Raw genomic sequence first — 22,840 nt, forward strand, 5'->3', positions numbered from 1 at the left:
CAACACTATTAAGGTAAATGTAGTCATGAAATCTTAAACTGGTTAAAGGAATAAGTTTGAAGAATTCTTTTAATAACTGATTTTTCTAATAATGGTACAAAAGTACAAGCATTTCTGAATTTCTTCAAAAAAACATTTGCTTTCTTGATCATTCACAGAGAAATTAATTCTATCCTGTAAATACAATTTCAACATCAACTGATTAGTATTTGCAGTGTAGATTTGTTGGGTTACAGTCATTTTAGTTATAATGTTTAAACTAAACTGCATATGGATAATTCCATACTGCAATCTGTTGTCAAAATAATCATGCTTCCTGAATAGAAATGTTGGTCTATCAACTATAAGATGTACTATATTAACTATAATAGTACTTTCTATCTTATAAAATACAACATAAAAAAATTTACTTTGGGTGTCAGTGATCTAGACATGTATTTCTTTTTTTTTTTTTTTTACTCCTTTTCCCTTTGATTTGTTCATTCACACTAAATAAAACTAACAAGCAATTCTAAAAACTGTTAATAGTAAACTTATTGGAGCAGCATTTTCCGTTACAAGATTTTGATTATTTATTAAAGATGCATCACAATGACAATTAAATGCTGCAAACAACTAAATGACTGCACTAATAAAACCCAGTGCAGAAATACAGAAGCTCAGTACAAAATCTAGGACACTAACAATATAGATAAAATTTCCAATATCTGAACTTACTGTGAAATTGCTTTTCATAAAATGAACAGTGCAATGACAATACAGCTGCCGTTTACCAGTCGCACGTCAGGAACACGTTAGGTGTCTACAGAGTGCAGTTTTCCTGGAGGTCACTAAGCATCAGTAGGTGCAGGATTTTGCAAGTGGGCTCATGTGATTGAGTCCTGAGGAGAGCGAGCGCACCATGCGCTGTGACATCTCTCTCACGCTGCTGGCGGTGGTGATGGCACGGCCCAAAGAACGGTTGAGAGAGCGTTGTGTGTCTACAGATTGCGAACGCCTCCGATGACCCCCTGAGCCTCTTTCATCACTCAGTGACACGTAAAAAGGCTTCTGGTAGGACGTTGGCACCACAGGGCTGGAGTAATAGCTGCAGGACAGAGAAGGGCAGCGAAAGTCAAAGACGGCATAACAAATTTTTCATATTTAATGTGACCTCCTGTGTCCAAGATGGCTGGGCTTTCATTAGAATTCGTTGGTGATTAAAAATTTAGATATATTTGCTTGTCATGTCTTCAAAGGTTTCTGATTCAGTTCATTTTGAGAACCAAATGTCATGACATTTAGGTATCAATTTCGATTCCAGGCTGTCTTTAAAGATAGTGACTGAATATAGTGACTGAATATACACCCAGCATCATGATTTTAAGTATTGTTAGCATTATTAGTATTATACTTTTAAGCTGTCACTAATGAATAAACATTTACAAATGCAAATTTATATTCATTAAAGAAAAAAACTGAGCCCTGTTTTATAAACCAATACTAAATAAATTGATTTATTCAGTATTTTTGCTCTTTTTTATTTGCTTAGTCAGGCACCATTCTAAAGCTTTAACCTAAAACAAAAGCTTATTTGCAAAATACTCTTTAAAACAATCTAGGGGTGCCCCCTAATAGTCAAAGATTCTATGCTGAATTTGTGTGTTATGAAACAAGGATTATGTCATTTTGGTTATATGTTGGTGCTTAATGTCTGATTTTACTACCGGTTTTCTTCCAATAACTTAATACCCAGCCTATTATGATAACATTGTAAATAGAAATGAGAAGAAAAAAAAAGCTTTCAATAAATATTTTTAACGTGCATGAATAAATCAGACCCCCGTGATAGATTTAAGTTTAACTTTCCATGAACTGTGACTGACGCTGGCACAACTTGGTGGCAGGGATTTAAATATTTAACAATGTTTTTGAGAGTCTGTATTCTGTAAGGTATATTCTGTTCTAATTTCATCCTGTAAATTCATTTTTTTATGTTTTTCAGTGCATCAATGTTGCGCTGTACTTAATGTTGCCAACCCGACAAATCTGATTGGACATAAATCTTTAGATGAGGACACCCTTAATAAAATTATTATACATGTCTCTTCATTGCTAGCACTGTCCATTCTGACCTGTCTGAGAATGCTAAAGATTGTTATACAGAGCAACTCACAGGACTGAGGGACAGACTGGCACACACTGGAGCATGGGTACACTGCCAATCACTGGAGGTGGAGGTGCTACTGCCATATACAGAGCCCCTGGTTGCATGTGTTTGGCCCTTGGTGGCCGAGCTTTCTTCTGAATAAAGCTTTGGTTTGCTGAAATTAGATAGCGGTAATGATTATACATGCGCTATAAAACATTACATAACCCTGCATATGGATCATTATTCTAATTGAGCTAGAAAGAATCAATAAAATAGATCTGCATCCTTTCAACAGATCTAAACTCCGTTTCCTTGAGGATGACATTTCAGACAAATGCAGATGAATGATGAAGAGTTGTTGTTGATTTGTCATTGGTCAATGAGTAGGACTCACAAGCCCGAGGTAGTTCTTAAAACTGATATAAAAGAAAACTACCATTTATATAGAGAGCTTTTATTTGATATCTATTACTGGTTTTGTTTATTTTATCAAAGTGCAATGAAGTGTAAATAAGTAAAATAATGACATTTCTGACCAGGTGGAGAAACTGTGTCTCTTTTTGGTGCTCCACACAGTGGACATTGGCTTGAGTAGTAACGAGTTGTAAGAGGTGAGTTAACATTCCTTGCATGACCTGGAAAAGAAAAAAAAAAATAATCACGAGTGAATAAACAATACAAGGGCAGAGACCCAATCACATAAATAAAGAAAATGCTTACATTCAGAGCTTCTCTGGTATCGTGCCAAACAGCTCGAACACAAAGTTTCATGCACTGGCCTTTCTCTGTCTTCAGCCTCATCGTGTCTCACTTTGGATCTATCTGCTGATATGCTACGCTTCCTCCCTTAGGGGTAAAAACAATACTTTTTATTTTATTTTGTGATCAGCAAAAAACAACAACCAAAAACCATTGCTACAAGCTCACAAACACAGAGTGTGCGTTCAGTAGGCTACCACATTCTCGTACAATGTGTGTGGATCTTTGGGCTTTGTCCAATTTCAGCTCGCACTCTCCGGCTTGTGTGTGTCATCACAGGCGTTGCTGGTATGTACTTTGGTGTCATGTCTACAGAATGGGTAAGCTCAGTATCTGTACCTATAATTTTGACAAAATATACAAATTAGTTAATAAATTATTAATGCTGTTTACACATAACCTACATTTTTTCCTAATAAGAGTGTTTGTTTTTTTGTATTTCCATAAACATATGTAATCGATTTCTCATGCTCTAGCAGCAACTCTACTTTCACACAGATAAGAAGAAATTGTGCTCATATTTTAATGCTGAATATTAAGATTGAATTGTATTCATTAACTCTACACACTGGAATCAGGCTCTGGTCTGAGGTGGGGCACAGATGCTGATCTCCTTCTGGGTATAGTCCTCTCTTGTTCCCTGTTTACAGTGCGTCCATTCGCTTTTGGTTCTCTCTTGCTAGCTGTCTTTCTCTCCAAAGACCTGCAAAAACATTCACAGATTAAAATGGAAGCGTATGCATGTTACCCTGAGAGGACTGCCAGGGTGGTTTCCTTCAGAATAAGTGATGTTTTCCTGTTTCTTTGCCAAAGACCAATAGCAAAATCATCAACTTGTAGCCATGTGAGCTGAACAAACATGGCAGCTTTGATGAAGTGGTAGCTCAGTGGTTAAGGCTGTGGGTTGCTTCTCAGAAGGTTTGGGGGTCAAACCCCAGTATCACCAACGCTAGTGCTGTAATGTACGTGTAGCAAGTATAAAGTGCCTTTACTTCTTCCCATTCTACGAGGCACAGAAGTCCTATTATCAATTCTTTAAACTTTTTTACTTCTTTTTTTTACTTCCAGACTGGTAAAGGCAGCTTCTTTCTGTAGTTGTGAAGGTTGTAAATGAATGTTTTCCTGACTGCACACCTCACCAGAAATATTCAACCAGAAATAAATGCTGCTTTTTATTAAGAGTGAGGATCACTCCGACTCACCACAGAGCACATGGGCAGCAATTAAGCAAAACTCAGGCAGTAATTTATGGCAAATGTTTTTACCATGTTTTCACCTATGTACACTATATCATTTTCTAAGATTCCTATATACAATTCTGAGTGCATGTGAAGACTTCTTAATGTTCTTTACATGCAGGAAAGCTCAGTCACTCACCTGGGTGACTATACAACAAACAGGCCAAACATTTCACATTTCACATCTAATCTCTAGCTTCTGTTTTACTAAGTCAATCAGAATTTCAGTCTGTAGCACATTCACCGCTGCTGATCAACACTCCCTGCCCGTTGAAATGCTCCAGTGGCAGCATATTTTGGAACACAACAAAGAAAAGCATTTCCAGGCATGGCTCTGCAAGTGCTTGTTGAAGACAAGTCAAAAGTCCAAATCTGGATTTTGGATTGGAAGTTTTTGAGTGTAAATGCCAGTACCACCAAGCTGTCACTTCTGGGCACCTGAACAAGGTCCTTAAACCTCAACTGCTCAGCTCTATCAGCTCTGGATAAGGATGTTTGCGTATTGCCATGAATGTAATGTAAATGTAATTCTGATTCCAGAAGGGTAATGGTGGAAACAGTACAAATTTATCACTAACTCACTTTAAATCTAACAAAAACAAAACAACTACTTGTTAAAGACAAAAATGGGAAAAATTCATTAGATAGACCAAGGACCATTTATGTGGTCTCCATTGTGTATCACAGCTGCAAGTTTTCCAAAAGAAAACTGCCTTTTTATTCAGAACATCATCTTTTATTTGTCACATAAATACCTGTTTGGCAGAGGTTGTTTCTGGAGACAGATACCTGAAATCATGCTGCAATAGATGAGGTGTAGATGTGTAAGGAGGTATATGGACTGTGTTGTTCTTTGAGGGACAACGAGTGGCTGTCCTGAGTGCTCCCTCTAAGTGCTCCCTGAGTCTGTGCACCTCTGCCTGAAGCGACCCGATGGCCTCACTTAAAAAAAAAAAAAAAAAAAAAAAAAGTACAAACATAAAAGTTTATGAAAGTGCAGATATTTGAAAGATAATTAAAAGACAGCATACTGCAGATGCCAAGAAACATTTAATGTCATCCACACCATGCATTTTCACACAGCTTGTGGTGAAAGCAGTTCAAAATACCTTCCCATTAATGTTCTTCGAGATAATCAGTTTTCCAAAATAAAAAAAAAAAACAAGAGAAGACAAATTGTTTTAAAAGACCGTCCCTAAGCCACAACCCACAAACGTAATATCATAAGGTATTATATGTACAATGTTTGTATCAGATGTCTTTAAATGTTCCATTCTAAATCAGAAAATCAGTTTGGATTATGAGAAAATAAACAGCTAAGATAATATTACGTATGCTACCTGAGACGTTTCTTTATAATAATATACTGCAGTGTACTGCTTTCAGAGTGTCCACTCTGCAGCAGGCATAAATCTTGGCTTGTTTGTGCTACCATGCCTATGGCAGCTACGAAAGAGACTCACTGGTGATTCGCCAACTGCCCAGAACTTTGGGCTTTGAGGTGGTCACCATGGTGATAGGGAGCAGTGAAGGAGGAGCTTGTGAGATAAGAAGGATCTCGATTGGACGGTTGTGTGTGCAGGACACCCTGTCGTGTTCCGTCTTCCGATAAGGAACGGGCTAAAAAAAAAAAGATGGAAAAAAGGCACTGAGCAGGGAAATGGAAGAAGTTGAAACAGACAACATGACATCTACCTGATCTCCAGTCCTACAACCGTTTAGTTTCATTTAAAGTGGATAAAGCCATAATAGGGCTGTTTAAACAATGTTTACCGCACTCGCTCTGTTGCTCCGGCTCGGTGATTTCGCCACTAGGCCAAGCCTGGAAAGGTGTGCTTTGCCAACAGAGAGGGGAGCTGGAGGTAAAAGAACTGGGAATATGTCGTGTTCTTGTCTCTCCTCTTCTACCCAAGGATCCTGGAACACCTCCAGGGGCAATGGTATGGGCACAAGAGGGATTTGAAGATGGCTCTTTGTGTGCTGGAGAGCTAGACTTAGGATTTATTTGGCACTTTTCCTGTACGACAGATGGCCTTGTTGCTCTGGGGGAAACAGGAAAAGAGGGTGGAGTAAAAAATAAAGGCACACACACACACACACACACACACACACACACACACACACACACACACACACACACACACACACACACACACACACACACACACACACACACACACACACACACACACACACACACACACTGCAATCTGCCCAAAACATGCAAAATCAACAGCAATTGATAAATGAGTGCTGAGTACAGAAATAGACGAAGAGAGATCTCTGCATTGAAAGAGCATCCCACCTCACTGCTGACATCTGCTGGACAGGACTTTGAGCTGCAGGGGTGAGTCTACTGCTCTCCGAACCCATAAATCCACTGTCCGTTTCTGGAGTCACCACCCCATCCTACAAGCACAACAAATTGTAGCTTTCTATGTGTGTCTTTCACTAAGAATCACCAATACAATGGAATACAGTGAATTCCAGACATGTTGGCTGCATTCATAAAAACAAGTGAACATATCAGATGAACAACGATGCAAAATGGTCACATGAGAACAAGAATACAAAATCATATTTATACTCCAAATATATTTTAGAAAGATTGATCAGAACCAAATATGAAACTGGTGGATATGTGATCTACCCAATTGATACACCAATTTTTATTTTATGTGATAAAAGGCTTAAATATGTCCCACTGATATCAGTAATTTCCTAAGTCTCTTACTGACCTGAAGCTGTGCTCTCAGAGCCCTATCATTCTCTTTAGAGGCCCTTCTTCCCACTCCTGTTCTCTCTACCAGGCTGCTTTGGGACCTCATGCTACCCGCAGCTCTCCTTCCACTGCCCTGTTTCCTTGGTAATGCTGAAACTGGGACTGAGGCCTCTGGGAGAGTTTCCATAGAGTTACACTCATGTGAGCTACAAGAGGGGCCTGAGAGACAATCTGCCATTGGTAGTCTAAGAAAGACAGACAGGGGGTAGACAAAGAAAGTGAAAATGAAATTTTAGTCCCTGTAGTATTGCAGAATTGAACTGCATTATCTTTGTTTTTCTAGTAACAACCAGACTCACGGCTGAAGAGGTTTGTCTGAGTCCCGCTTGTCTTTATTTCTCCATGGCTGTTCAGGTTCTAACCTATTTGTACTGGCAGGGTAGGAAGAATGATCTTTTAACTCCAGGGAACTATGGTCCGGCTCTGCCAGGTCTTGGTCCAACAGCTTGGATAAATCTCTGAAGTTCTGAATGCTGAAGATGTGCCAAAAAACAGTGATAAATTTTTTTTTTATATTCAGAAACGTACACTTTTTTAATGTTTATTTTCCTAAATCTGTTACACTTTGACGTAATACTTGAACCGATCTAGTTATTGGTGCATAAAATGCTTGGATTAAAGTGCTAAACAGATGCCATGTTTTCCATTACACAAATTAGATACCAGGGTCATAAAGCGCTTACTGGTCCATCAGGTTGCTAATGTCTTTCTCCACGCGTTGATGTTTGTGGTGCAGGGGACGGAGGACAGATGGAAGTATGTCCTCTTCGATCGTGTCCCTGACTCGATCACTCTCTCCACTGACTGAACTCACCCCCAAGCCGACCATGACGTCTGCATGAGCTGCAGATGGAGGGATCTGGATAGAGTAGAAGATTAGCACCAAACAAGAAACATGTTGCTTCATCTAGTATGATATCAATAATCTTTTGATAAAGTTTGGATAATTGGCTAATGTAAGAGATCAGTTTCAGATGAAATCACAAGCTCTCACTTTCTAACCAATCGACCAGCGTTTGCAGAGAATAAACATGAACATTGTTGCTTCTCAACATCACCACCTTGTGTTCACAGTGAAAAGATTTTTTCACTTTCTGATGTGAATTATTCATGACACTACTAAGACACAGAGGAAAGTTATAGGTCTCAAATCTGCCCCACAAATGTGTAACAGTGAGTCATTAGAGAGTTTAGTGTACCTCAGGCTCTGGATCTTTCTTTTTAATTAACACACAGCGCTGAAGGACATGAGGGGGGTCACTCGGTGTAGGTCCTATGCGCTGAATATGTTTAGACTGATCTATCCACTCCTTCAGTTCCTCCAGTTGTATTCCCGACTGAAATATCAGACTTTCAAGTTCCCTAAAAATGCAAAGCACAATATTGAAATCATAAACGTGAAGATTATGTAGAAATATGTTGCTGCATATCTATAGAAAGTGCTCTGTTTTCACCTGTCAGGATCAAAGGGTCCTGACTTCCCTCCTGTTTGCCTCTGCAGTTGTTGATGCTTTTCTCGAGCAGCAAGATAAGCCCTTTCTATTGATTCCTGACCCTGTGCCAGTTGAGACAACCCCTGTTCACAAACAATAATATATTTTAATGTTTATAAAATTGCTAAATCCTCTTTGTTTTTTTGTTTTTCAGGAAAATGGATGATGATACCTGGGTCTGCTCATTAGGTTTTAGTCTTCCACTCTTTAGTAGATTCTCGAACTCATTAACCTGAGAAAAACAAAAATCAGCTTTAACACTGGCTTAATGATATTTTACTGACCCTGAATAGAACTGAAATATGTTTAGCAATGGTATAAAGTTTACTTTAAGGGTCACACATTAGACTAGTCAGCTAATGCTGTCACTAGTCACTGCTGTGTTGAATACAATAGCATAACATTGAGTTATAAGGAGTAGAGGTAAATCTAGAAAATTATTTATGTGGTGGCAAGGAGGTGGCATGAAAATTATGAGGGGTGGCAACACTGAAGTAAGCATCCTTGCATGGTTCTTGTGGAATGATGCAATATACATATTTTATATGATGCTGAGAATTTGTTGCCTTCCCGTGGGCTCACCACCTGCAGGAGGGACCGTAAGGGACGGTGCTGTGAGGATTGGGCAGCAGTCGAAGGCGGGGTATGCCTGCTTAGACTGCTGCCCCCGCGACCCGAATTACGGATAAGCGGGAGAAAATGAATAAACGAATGAATTTGTTGCATATAATGCTGAGAATAGCCGAACTTGACAATCTACTTTCCGCCATTGTAGACATTAAGATTGAGATTTTGAATTATCTTTAGAGATGAAAAACACCTTTTACATGTTGCACTGCTAATTAGTAGCACTACAATGCCAAATGCAAAATTTGGACAATCCTGGAGATGCAAGATACTCAACAACATACTTTTGCAAACAGTTTCAATTTAAGCTGTAAGTCATTAATACAAAGGAAGATATCATCAAAATTAAATATAATATATAATAAACGTACATGTTTATTTATACAAAGGTTCGATTCACTAAAAGAGCCAGAAAGAGTCATTTGGCTGGAAAATTAAGGAGTTCACTAGAATAATTTGTTCGGAAAATGCTTTAGTATAATGACCAGGTTTCTGCCATTATTTACGGGTATATGTTTTTTTTTTATGTCATCACATTGAAGCTCCGCTGCTTTAAATCGTTTAAGAAAACAAATCCAATTTTTATTTTATACATAGGGATAGCAGTGCTGGGGTGGAAGAGGGGGTGGCAATGCTTTTTCTTTTTTCCCATGCCACCTTGGTAGATCCACCCCTGAAAAGGAGGTCTCCGGTGATAAGCATGAGCTTTCCATGCTGTCTCAGGTCCAAAATGAACAGTTTCAGCTGTGCCAGAAGTCGTCCAGTGCAACTGAACTGCACCCTTTCAGGAGTATAAATATTTCAGCTGGAAATGTAATTGGCACTACAACTGATGTGTCCTTTACTGTTAAATATCTGCCCTTTTACAATTTTCACTATGGAAAAGATAAAATGGGAAGATAAATAGCAGTGCACCCACTAGTCTATACTGTATCACTCGAAAAAAGCAATATTAAATGTCAACACCTGTAGCTGAAATCTCGCCATCTGTTCAGAGAGTGGCTCAGTTAGTGGAGATGCAGCAGAAGATTCATACCAGCTGGAAGGAAAAGAGTCCACGGAGGACGGCTGAGGGGGCGTCCCTCTGGTAGCTTTCACAAAGCAAAAAAATGACATAATCCAATTATTTGCCTGCTCTCTGTGCTTTGTCTGCAATTTACTACATCAGTGTATGAGACAGACGGTGTTAAGAGCCTGCTGGATAACTGTTCAATCCACAGTTTAACATCGTACTTTGATAAAAATAAATAAAAATAACACTAAGTTGAGGTTGCTCTTACCTAAGTTGAGATTTTGCTGAGTCGGTTGAAGAGCATCTGTAACCAGCACTGCCCTTTGAGCTTGGGGAAAACTCAAGGTCATAACCTTTGAGCTCTCCTTCAGAACACCTGAAGAAGCAGGTTGGCTGGGTGTAGGAGGATCAGAATGCAGGGAAACCTAGAAGATCACACATATTGTATAAGTATTTCTATTCAACTACAGTTCTAATGTACTGCATATACTGTATTGATTACAAAATATCCATGGCTTCATGCCAAGAGCATAAAAAATAAAAAGCATTTATATATAGCATTTTCTAGCTGTGATTTAACCACTTGATCCCTGCCCACTTGCTGAAGTAGAGGTAAACTTGTTCATTTCATTACATTTAATAGATAAAAACATCACAGCAGTTCTTTTTAAAATTCCACTTGTTATCAACCACGCAGATTACACACCTTGCTCCATCTGACTCGCTCATGAGTCATTACAAAATTCACCACACATGTCAGTTCCTTCCACAGCTAGTTACGATTTCCAAGCCTTGGTTCTTCTGTTTGCTTCATGTATTGTTTTGTTACTTTTGGTTTTGTCCTTTTGAACAATGTGGATCGCTTGACTTTTACATGCTTTTCACCACGCTGATTGGATCTGCACTGATCTTTAAACAAACCACTGTTTGCTTCCAACAAGTGGACGAGCTTCATTTCAAATGGATGCTTGTGCTTAAAATGGGTCCAAAAAAGGCACAACTAAAAAGACATACAATTGTAATTAATCAATTAACCTTTTTTGAAGATGCCTCACAAGTACCTTAGAGCTGTACCCTAGATTTAGATTTATCTTAAGACCTTAATACCTTAACAGCACAGAGGAAAGGGAGAAGCCTTATATAAGCCTTCTTGTCTGCAACCTAATTACCAAATTGTTTAGGAAATAACAACTTGTTACAAAATGGTCTGCGAATATAAAGGACTGAGGGCTGTCCAAATGCAGACCTATGAATATACAGAAAACACACACTCACAAACATTAAATGTTTCCAGGGACTGCATTCTTCACAGTATATCCTGCTATCATCACGGTCAGCCTTGTAAGAAACTGACAGCATAACTGCTCCTTCTTAATAGGATTTTCAGATACTATTTCACACCAGCATTTACCTCTATGTGACCCCTGTGCCTAGACTAATACAACACTCTTCCACTTTCCATTATATCCAATACACTAAGCAAATCCACCCATATTCTCTACTATCTACATAGTGGAAACAGTAGAACAGAAATCAATGTAGTTTCTCATTAGAATGAACGACACGTAGCCTCCTACACCCTGCATTCTTATACCTATAAAAGGAAAGACAGATGGTCAAGGCATTGGGGGGGGTAAGCTCCTTGTAATTAGCACAACAATAAATGCAGCCAGATGGAAGAACAGCAACTAAGAGACTGAGGGCTATAAATGCAGAATTACTGCACAAGTGTTCGATCTGTAAAATGGACCCACTGGATCAAATCCACAGTCTATCCATTATATAGTGCACTTATTTCCCCCTATTTATCCCCTGCAGTACAGTGGGTTAGTGCACAGTGTTCTCTTCATATACTGTAGTTTATATTAAGGAAACATGTTTGAAAGCAAATTGATAGAAAAGGAATTGAAAGGCATTGCACTATTTTAGACACTTCCTTGTGCTGTATGTGTTATTGTGCAACAAAATGATACAATTAAAAAAAATTTTGTATGCTGTCGTCCCCTCACTCTCACTCGTTCACTCAGGTTTGTTGACAGTGGTGTGGTGGGTCGTCTCTTATCCCAGAGATCCCTCATGTCTGTGTTACCTTCTGGGGAGAACCAGCTTTTAGCTATGCTGCCATAGCGAATCCTGACAGAGTCCCCAACTACACAGTGTCCTTAACTATAATACACAATTAGGACACATAATAATCCATATCCTTCTCTTCCTGTCACCAATCCTCTCTCTCTCTCTCTCTCTCTCTCTCTCTCTCTCTCTCTCTCTCTCTCTCTCTCTCTCTCTCTCTCTCTCTCTCTCTCTCTCTCTCTCTCTCTCTCTCTCTCTCTCTCTCTCTCTCTCTCTCTCTCTCTCTCGTTAAACATGCTCCTGAGATTTCAGTGACCACTGTTCCTGCCCCTCTTCCCTACGTGGATCTTCCCACTTCGTCCAGGCCTGCCTCTGGATAGTGTTCTCTTCGATTGGAGGCCACTCTGTGCAGCTGGAAATGTAAATTCCCTGAAATTCCGGACTGAGAACGAGAGCTTTGAGGATGGATTTGGACTGTAGTTAATCTCAACAGTTTGCTACATTGACTCTGGACTACAGTTTACTTCTGATCACCATCACTGTACCCTGCAACATTGTATAGCCGCAATAAATGGACATTCGGTGCAAACCGGATGAGGATGGGTTCCCTCTTGAGTCTGGTTCCTCTCAAGGTTTCTTCCTTATGCCATCTTGGGGAGTTTTTCCTTGCCACAGTCGCCACCAGCTTGCTCATCAGGGACAAGGTTACACTTATAAAGAACATCTTATTCACTTTTATCACCACATTATCTGTGTAAAGATTCTTAAACCAATGTGTTAAAAGCGCTATACAAATAAAAATGAATTGAATTGAAATAGTACTGTCCTTTTTTCATAGAGGTGCCAAATTTAAATTTTTTGTGAAAAATCTAAAGAAAAATCAAACCTTAGCTTCCAAACGTAGCCTGTCAATAGTATTCTCAGCCTCTGCGTACTTGGTTAGAAGCCGATTGTAATCCTCCTATTAAAGACAGTGGAAAGCAAATCATGAAATTACATTTCTATAGGTTGATATCATAGGAGATGCTTGTGGATCCTATCAAAAAGGATCACTCTACTTTGGTTCTGGCTGCCACATGTTGATTAAATATCTAATATAGCACTTCCTGTTGTTTTATCAATTACTTACACCAATCAGGCACGGTCACATGGTTTTGGGGATGCATGAAAACACAGCCAGTCAAATACAGCATGAGACAGACAAATCATTAGTGTTGGAGATTTTGTTTTTATTGCCATACCTGAAGCTGTTGCACCATAGTGCTGGCCTGCAGAGGACACCGCAACTCCTCAGGCATTGTAGTGTTTAAAGGCATCTGGGAGTTGATGGGGACTGTGGTATCGGAGGGCGCTTCAGAATTACTCAACAGAGCCTCCCTCACAATGTCAGCAGGAGTTTTGAACACTACAGGAACTTTCGATTTTGAGTCGTTTTTGTGACCAGGCTTCCGACTCTTCGGAGGCTTGTAGCTGCTTTTGGGGAAACGAACTTTGGGCTCTACTTTGGAAAAATCTGGTAATGGGTGACTCAGCTGGCCCTTCCTGAGAACACAGAGACAATACAAATAAATGCAATGTGTGGTAAAATATTTGAGTAAATGTACTTCGTTACTGTACTCAAGTAATTCTTTGGCTACTTTCTAGTTTTACTGATTATCAAAGATATAAGCAACTTTTACTCTATGCTACATTTATGATTCAATATATGTACTTTTTACTCCACTATACTGTTATTGACAATGAATGTTACTAATTACAGCTTTATCTGCTGTGGTCTGCTCAATTTGTGCTCATTTAAATTATTACTCAATTGAATCGATATAATACAATGTTTTCATTTTGCATTAATTTGATTTATTCTATTTGAATCAAACATTAAAAAATGTTATATGATATATTAAACCAAGCAGGCATGCTTTTTTAAATTGATAAAAAAAATATATAAACTGTTGATGTTCACAAATGTTTATAATAGTAAACTGTGTTAATAAAATACAAGCAATTTTATGTGTTGCATTCCTTCCCCCTAAACTTGTAGCTAGGAGCAGAACCCAAATAGTGTACATGGCGGTATGTGCAACCCTGATGTCATCCTGACCTACCTGATTCATCCTAATGGAGCTTTTTGCACTTTTGACCTGCCTTTCTACTGCTGTGGATGATCTTCCATGTATATTCTAAAATGTCTGCACTTACCAAAAACAGTTAAACCCACTTGCTTTAATAAATAATCTCGCATAGATACTGCAGCTCTTTCCCTAAGGACTGCACCGTCACCTCTGGTACACTTGTTATAAATCTAGAGCGAATTACTGTAAAGCTCCTCTGTGACTTTGTCTATAAGCCAGAAGAAACTTACAACACAATCACAAACCCACCTCACGTCATTCGGGTCAGTGTGAGATGTTTTTGAGGGGCTGTGGTGTCTCCTGTGCCTATTTGTGGAGTCTTTGGCTGCAGGTTTAAAAAAACTGGAAGCTGTGTAATCCTTCAGTGGAGTAGAATGTATATCTCGAGGAGTGGAAACAGATCGCTGATAGTGACTCTGAAGAGGTTTTGACAAATTCTTCCCTAATTCAGGTGAACTTTTTTCAGGAGCAGGCTCCTCATCTGGCTGGTAAATTCTAGGGCTTTGGCTGAGTCTGCTGTTAGACCCACTTCGCTCTGCAAATGTTTCAGCTTCAATCCTAGAGTTTCTCTCCTCATACTGTAAACTCAGTTCAGGAAGAAGGGGATGGATATGCGTCTGAGGAGTGCTTTTGAAGGAGGATGAGGAAGACACCTGTCTGGGAAGATAACTGTTCTGGGAAAATGTTGGCATTTCTAATTTCGCTTTATCAGACTTATTATCCATTTCTTCATTACTCCTGAAAACATGGCTGTTCATACAGTTATACTGGGGGTCAGTATTCCATTGACGTTGATATGACTCAATTCTGTGCATCTTAATCTCCTCAATCTCATCATTTGTAGTTCCTGAATCCAGATCTCTGACTGGGCCTGAATGCTGGGCAGGTCTGTGGTTGTTCTCTTGATTTCCCTCTTCAATATTCTGTTCATTATCATCATCATTGAAAGACCAGTCCTCCAGAGAAACACTATCATTAACATCATCTAAATAAGAACACAGAAAAGAAAAAACATATTAATGCACAGTTAATAATAATTTGATTGTCAGTTCCTTCCTTTATTTATACGGAAACTGATAGGTGCGATAATAAACTATTTATATTTTGCTAAAAGGATTTATATTATAAAATTAGCTTACTTATATTGTAAGACATCACTCTTTATTGACTCTGCTAAAATCACTTTTTTCCTCTACTTTTTTTTTATATTAGCAATTTATACACTCAGACTTGTAAGGCAGATGCTCAAGAAATAATAGGCCTAATAATCATCAAATTGAAAGCAGTGCAAATGAAAAATGTTGCTGTTCACATGGTGAAGTTTAGTATAGTTTACTTAACCTTAAGCAAGAAGGCTACAGTGCCATCATCTTATAACAGAGATTAAACAAACAGTATATATTATGTTTTCTGCCACTGGAAAGAGTTAAGGACAACATTTTTTATTTTTCTTTGACTAGTTTCACTCTCACTACTCGTACCTTTTGTGATATACTAAATTTGATATATTAAAAAATGAAGGCAGCTAAGTAAACGACTGTTTATAGCTGCTGTAATATAAGTGATAACAGGAACACAATTTTTTTTAATCGATGTTTAAGAACAGTAAATGTAAATAGAAATGGGTAAAAAGTCTTTTACTCATTGTATACCGTACTATAATGAATAATTAGCTGAGAATAAACTGATAGAATGAAAGATTCATTCATTTAAACTTGAGTTATTATCACTTTAGAGCGACCCTAGTAATTTATGTCCGTTAAAGACAAATGTTTTCCTCTTTTTACATGCCATGCCTATAACACTATCTATAAACAATAATAAACCTCCTTTAATACAGAATTTCATCACCACAATGAAGACATTTGATATAAAAACAAAGGAAAATAAAAAAGGCTTGTACTGTGTGTGGGCGAGAGACAGTCATCTCCTATGAGTAGGGAAAGAGGCTCTGAGTCCAGCAGCTCACTCAGGTGACAGTTCAGATCTTCCAGTGCACAAGGTGGCCCTTCTTCAGGTTCTGGAGTTTCCACATCTGAAATTATTTCCTCTTCATCCTTTAATTCAACCTCGTCTTCTTGCTACAGCCAAGTGTATAAAAGTGCATTTCAGACTTTACAGATCATTTATAATAATTTTCATTATTACATTTAGTTCTCACTGCATCAGAAACACGTAACCAAGGCGCAGTACACTTACAGTAGGGTCTGTAGCACATTTGTTTATATCAAATAGTTAATCAGTTAGTCAGTAGTTAATTGTGTGGTGGATAATTCTCAGCACCAGTGTTACTTTGCGCGCTGAGCAGTGATGATGAGGTTTTCCTGTACAATTTCAATCTCTCATTCCGACCATAATGTACATCTGGCATCATACCAGCACCACACTCATTCTGAACCCGTGTAACTGTTGTGAGACCCAAGAAAAGGTCTAAGGAGAGAACAGTAATGAACCAGCGACAGGGTCATGGGCAGTCAACTCTCATTGATGCACGTGTGGTCCGAGCCAACAGACGAGCTCCTGTAGCTCAAATTGCTGAAGAAGTTAATGGTAATGATCGATAGGTCAGGAGTGTTTTGGCAGCATAAAAGGAAACAACACAATATAAGGCAAGTGGTCATAATTTTATGCCTGATTTGTGAAGATTGTACATAATGTGTAACGAAAGGAATGGACAATGACATGGAAAAAATTGACACAATGACATAGTTATAATGTACTCAAGACATTCATACCTCCCCTTGTGTCTCAGTTAGGCAAATAATGCCATTCTCATCCATTTGATTCTGGAAGTCCTCATCTTTGCCATCGTCCCAGCTAAATTGCGAGCTGACTGGGCTGGGGGGTGAAGAGTATCCCGAGGCAGGGGTCCAGGCACGCATTCGCACTCTGGTGGCATTCTTTTTCATCTCCATGCTTCCTCTTGTTTTCTTCTTCGCCTCTTACACCACATTTCTAAAGTCTATTTGCGGTTTTCTGGTCCACTTACTAACTACCAATTTAGAGACCGTCTTCACTTTCATGGTTGAGATTCTGATTTACACCGGTGTTGCCAAGGTGATGGAACACAAACCTGGAACAAAAGTCAAGCCACACAATGTGAAATGTGAATTGTTCTTACTGTGCATTATTTTGCCTGCATAGAGATTGTTAAAGCTAAAAACACTCACAGTCGATACCGATCGTCATATTCACAAGTGCCACTATTCAGAGAAAACAAATCCACCGAGCATAATTAAACAGGTTTAAAGAGCACCAGAAAGAAAACAGTCGCCTCTCAGGAAATCTCCGCGGCCTGAGAGATATACCTCGAGAAGTACGACTCCTTGAGATTACCACTGCCAATCATTGTGTAGTGAGCAGCGCTAACAAATCATGATGTAAAACTACGCAAGATGTTTTTGCTCGACTGTAAACACCTGTTTCCCATATGCGAAGTTGAAAAAATCTTTTAATCGCAGCTTTAATTCTGAAACATTTTTACTAATAAAAAAAAAATCAGAAAAACGAAATCATTTATACAAAAGTGCATCTGAATTCTTAAATCTGATTGGTCGGAGGAAGTTGACTCATTTTATACAGTATAACGGCTCTGGGGTTTAAATCTCAGGTTTAAATGTTGCCAATGTGATACATTTTAGGATAAACCTGGATAGCAAGTAACCAGAATTGTATTACACTATACTGCTTCAGCATAAGTAAGTATGTAAGTAAGGATTAAAACACTTTGGGCCTGTTTTATTTTACTGATATCACAGTTGTCTGCCTATTGTATCATCATACTTTATATAACATCATGTTTTAAATCACTTTATAGTTATATTCGCATTGGACAGTTGGATAACATCTAGCTGTATCCAGGTCTCTCAATACTATATCTCTAATCAATCTTTCTATCTATCTTTAGAACTATCTTTCTGCATGCAAAATTTAAAGTTGTGATGAAGCTCAAAAGACCAAACAAAAGCAGCTGAACGTTTCTGAAAATCCTCAAAGCCCTCAATCTTGAAGACTTTCCCTTGGCAAAGCTTTTACAACAGATGTGAATTAATAAAAACTAGTCATTTTTTATTTACTAGAACTATCTACTCTTACAGAAAGTGTATCAAGAATCTGAATTAGGAATCCAATACAAGTTGAAGATGAAAAATGCTGCAGAATATTTTTTACCATTCTGGTTTTCTTCACAAGCAGCCAACCTACTACTTTAGTCGTATACTCTTCTACTACATCTAATTTTCTAGACTATTTTACAACGCTCTAAAATGCCAGAGCAAGAATTAAATCATAAGCCTCTTATCTAGGCTCCACCTGAGATAGAAATACATATCTTGACATGTATACTCCGATACAATTTTCCTGTGTAAATTACATAACTATACCACATGGCATTTATTCCTTTTCCTCTACATGCCAATGACCCGCCTGAATGTTTGCTTTAAATAAACAACTGCAAGAATGTAATGTAGCACATACACTAGGTTAAAGTGGTAGTACTTGCCAGTAATTTTAAACCCAGTATGGTTCTATTATGTCTTTCTTGGATAGACACCAACTCCTTAAAACCACAGTGTGTGAACCTTGCTAGAAACACACCTATTACCAAACACAGCTAATCCTTTACGTGCTAAAGAGTTGCATTCTGGACAATGATACTCTGCTAATCAAAAGCTCGGTAACACTCTCGAGGTTGCCTGCGATCGTGGCTGCTAAAACAGTGATTAGGTGTCCGACACACAGCGAATGCTAAGCTAGTGTGTTAGGAGGGCCAAGCAGCTACGTATAAGCTACTTATGTTCCAGGGTCATGGCTGAGGACGTAAATGGAAAAGAAAACACTGAAGTTGAAACGACTGCTTTAGATATTGTGAGTTGGTTCTTTAACAGCAGCTCAGGGACCAGGGCCCATTTTACAAGTCACAAGCTTATGTTAACGTACTTACTGTATGCATTATTGTTTTTATACTAGACTGGTGCGATAAGTGCCATTGTGCATGTACTGGTATTTTTCTGTAAGGAGGTGTTTATGTAAAGTTTTTAAAAGGAGTCTCCAGTCTTTCTGTTTTGTAAGAAAAGTGTTAAGATGTTTGCCACATAAATGTGTGTGTGAAAGAGAGAGGAAAGAGAGAGAGAGAGAGAGAAAGAGAGAGAGAGAGAGAGAGAGAGAGAGAGAGAGAGAGAGAGAGAGAGAGAGAATGATGACTGCATCTATTCTGGATGTTACACAACATGAAATCATTCTTTAGTTACTAAAACTGTTAGTGGTGGAAAAGTGTTGTATTAGAAGTGGAATAAAACACTTCAGAACAATGCTGTCGGGAGAAAAAAATCCAATTTAGCTTTACTGTATGAGTTACTTGGTTAATTATAATGAACAAGTGGTTAAATATTTTTTGTAACAGCTGTTGTAGATGAATGTGCATTTGATATCACATCTACTCTTCCTACACTATGAATTTACACTATTAGGATTAGGATTAAACTCTTAATGCAGTTCAGATCATTAAAACTCAATCAAGCAGCGTACAAGAAAAGTTCATCATTAGGAAGGTTTCTTTAGAAATAAGAAAATAGATTTAATGGACATGCCATTTTTTTTTTTATGGTTTATATCTGATCCAGGAAATGCAATTTAACCACGGTGAAAAATCCAAAACCCTGGCCAAACTGGCGCACCATCTTAACCATAAGTCTGCCTGCCTTTCTCTGACAGCAAAACATTAGACTAGCAAGTACTGCAAATGAATGCAGGATTATTTGAAGAAAATAATTGCCATAAATAAACTATTTAGTCAGGTAATAAGGAAGCTGGGATTATTTTACTGGTTTGCAAAGACAGTTTCCAGTTTGATCAGCATGGCCTGTCTATGTTTTGGAAGGTAATACTGTAGCTAGCGATCGATCGATAGATAGATAAGCAGGCAGGTGGAAGGACAGACAAACAGACAGACAGACAGACAGACAGACAGATAGAGCTTAATCCCAAAAATAAATCAAATGAATGGTTAAAGTATACAGAAAATTACTTTCTATAATGCACCACAATTCTATACAACACAATACAAACCACCATCTTTATCACAAGACCACTCAATAAAACCAAACCAAACCAAACCACCTGTAATAAAACATTCTTAAGACACTTAGAAACTTTATTTAATTAAACTTGAACTTACCCTAACTGTTTGTAATCAGATCTACACACAGACACACACACACACACACACACTAATATATATATATATGCAGGTTCTAAAGAGTTGAGAGTGAAGATACTTCCTCAAATCAGTGGCCTCGGCTTTGCGTTACCATGACAACAGCAGCACACAAGCAGCCTCCAGACTCCCTCTCATAATCACCAGGCGAGACTGTGTACAACACACTCTTCCTCCCAAACACGTCTTCTGCCATGGATTTCCAGTTCAAATCCTTGTTCCATGTTCTTCAGGACGCTTTTGCTTTGCTTTTTATAAATTTGCTCTTGTTGCAGTAAATCGCCTGAAAGACCGGAAAGACGATTTGTCGACTTTCCTTTTACTTCTCTGCCCAGTTTGGGTAGTAGTTTTATAAAGTAACGTTACAGCTAAAGTGTTTAATTTCTTTTTTTTCAAAAAGTAAGACGAAAAATGTGTGTGTGTGTGTGTGTGTGTGTTAAAAACTCCATGCCACTGATTTGAGCTGGCTTCATAGATCTGCATAATCAGAAACGCACGTGACGCTCAGACGGAATCTAATTGGCTCAGAGTTTGAAGAGGGCGGGGCTACCTTTAGACCGTACTATACTAATACAAAGTTTTTTCTTTGCAGTGTTTGGGTCGGCATTTTATAGTTGCATTTGTTAAAAAAGTTTTATTTTACAAAAGTTGTTACAAAAAAGAATGGCGCCGATTTAAGGCTGAATCTAATTGGCTAAAAGTTAAAAGGGGGCGGGGTTACATTCAAAACGTAGAGGTTTTAAATCCCATTTGTTTCGCACAACAACGGGCGGTGCTTTGAAGTATTTAACGCGCACACGCACACGCGCGCACACGCACACAGTAAAAACGGAACTGAAAAATTTCTTGCATTACCCCTAAAAAAACAAAAGGTGGCGACATTTCGAAGCTGTTTTCATTTTTTAATAAAATAGCTTTATTGAGTGAAATCATATGGCATTCAGCTACACAACATGTACACACATTTTTATAACACGAACAAAGTAATATATTGAGCAGAAGTACACAACCATAAACAAGAGAATACAAGCAAAACAATAAAAACTAGGGGTGGGGACGTAAATATGTCATTTATTTTGATAAAAATATTCACACACATTTTACACGTTAGGGACTATATATATTTTCATTAAATTACACACTTTCCCCCCATATGTCTTATAAATTCAATCGACATTTCATTTTATTTTATTTTTTTTTATCTATGGCTCTCTGCATTTTAAATTCACACAGCCTTAGCAGGTAAATTGGACTGCTTTATAATAATTACCCCCATATTTGATCATTTACAGTACATATAATAATCTATCGAACCGTCATTCTTTTACATTATTAACTATCTTTTTTTCTTAAAGATTTTATTCCTGATAGTGTTTTCATTTATATTTTACATTTGTTATACTTTTTTAATTTTTGCACGAGCAGCATATTAAAACATGATCACTATACCTCCATTGTTCTGCTTTGTTTTGCCACTAGGTGGCAGAAGGAGATAAAAAATCAGAAATGATTTAGTTAGTTGACATAATACATGACATTTGGGTAGAGGAAAAGGATCATACTTGTTTGATTCCGTAAAATTGAAGAAATAGGTCAATTTACAAATGATTTGTTTTAAGAAACTGTAATAATATTACAGAATAAAATTGTATGTTTAACATAAGATATTAGCAAAAAGTTTAGGTTGCAGTTTAAGTGTAATTGTAATTAATTGTAATGGTTAATTGTAATCCAGTTCACATTATAAATCACTAATATATAAATTCAATCTAAATGACTTACTTTAACAATTCCTTGGATTATTCTGTGTTATATCCGGTCTGACCATTTTAGTTTTTTCTCGCAGGAAATTAAAAATAAATATAGTGTTTAACGTGCAAAAGTAGCAGAGAACAATGTAAATCATGTCACGAATCAACCGATATTCACAGTAAATTTAACATTATTCAATTTAGTGTTTTAATAAAATGTTTAATTGTTTTAATTAATGTTTTAACTCATGAATGACTGACAACTGACTTGTGGCCGTGTAGCAACCGTGCTGTAGTCACTAGCAAGCTAACTAGTAGCTTGCTAGTGACTACAGTATCGGTTGCTACACGGCCACAAGTCACTTGTCAGTCATTCATGAGTGCTAGTATTATTAATGTTAGTTATTCATGAGTGCTACTGATTTTATCTTCAGAATATCCTCCAAAAAATATCTCTGGTTGAGGCCACAGAAATTGAATTTACTCCTCTGAGCAGATATTTTATTGACAGCTGCTTGAAATGTGAAAAACATTGTCATTGACTGAGGCACAAGAACAACTGAGCTCATATGGCAAGAAAAACGTATGTTTTTTTATACTTTGACGTGTGAGATTGGGTATTTTGGCAATTGAG

General features: G+C 37.9%; 1 protein-coding gene across 5 annotated transcripts; it reads right to left on the bottom strand.

Moving 5' to 3' along the window:
- Positions 1-51: 51 nt before the first annotated feature.
- Positions 52-20,934, bottom strand: akna (AT-hook transcription factor). Of its 5 annotated transcripts, XM_083563946.1 has the most exons (25): positions 20,550-20,934; positions 20,417-20,437; positions 16,977-17,314; positions 16,145-16,322; positions 14,491-15,226; positions 13,354-13,654; positions 12,999-13,073; positions 10,311-10,467; positions 9,997-10,121; positions 8,576-8,635; positions 8,365-8,486; positions 8,110-8,272; positions 7,594-7,769; positions 7,210-7,383; positions 6,867-7,095; positions 6,434-6,537; positions 5,902-6,170; positions 5,592-5,748; positions 4,918-5,070; positions 3,460-3,593; positions 3,101-3,229; positions 2,852-2,977; positions 2,668-2,766; positions 2,156-2,303; positions 52-1,087 (listed from the first exon to the last, which is right to left on the bottom strand). In XM_083563946.1, the coding sequence occupies exons 3-25, from the start codon at positions 17,154-17,156 to the stop codon at positions 838-840; spliced, it is 4,245 nt and encodes a 1,414-aa protein (XP_083420072.1). In that variant the 5' UTR covers positions 17,157-17,314; positions 20,417-20,437; positions 20,550-20,934; the 3' UTR covers positions 52-837. The 5 variants fall into 5 exon arrangements, with proteins under 5 accessions (XP_083420072.1, XP_083420073.1, XP_083420071.1 ...); XM_083563947.1 differs by lacking the exon at positions 20,417-20,437 and having other exon boundaries at positions 20,550-20,886; XM_083563945.1 differs by having other exon boundaries at positions 20,417-20,886.
- Positions 20,935-22,840: the final 1,906 nt, after the last annotated feature.

This window comes from Silurus aristotelis (assembly GCF_946808225.1).
Source record: "Silurus aristotelis genome assembly, chromosome: 16".
Taxonomy (NCBI): Eukaryota; Metazoa; Chordata; class Actinopteri; order Siluriformes; family Siluridae; genus Silurus; species Silurus aristotelis.

Excerpts from the sequence above, each read along its gene's own strand:
- akna (XM_083563946.1), bottom strand. The coding sequence starts at position 17,156 with ATGGAGATGAAAAAGAATGCCACCAGAGTGCGAATGCGTGCCTGGACC. Across the intron at positions 15,227-16,144 it reads CTGTCTCTCGCCCACACACA|ATGATGTTAATGATAGTGTT; the intron begins GTACAAGCCTTT and ends GTTCTTATTTAG. Across the intron at positions 1,088-2,155 it reads CCAGTCTGTCCCTCAGTCCT|CTATTACTCCAGCCCTGTGG; the intron begins GTGAGTTGCTCT and ends TCTGTCCTGCAG.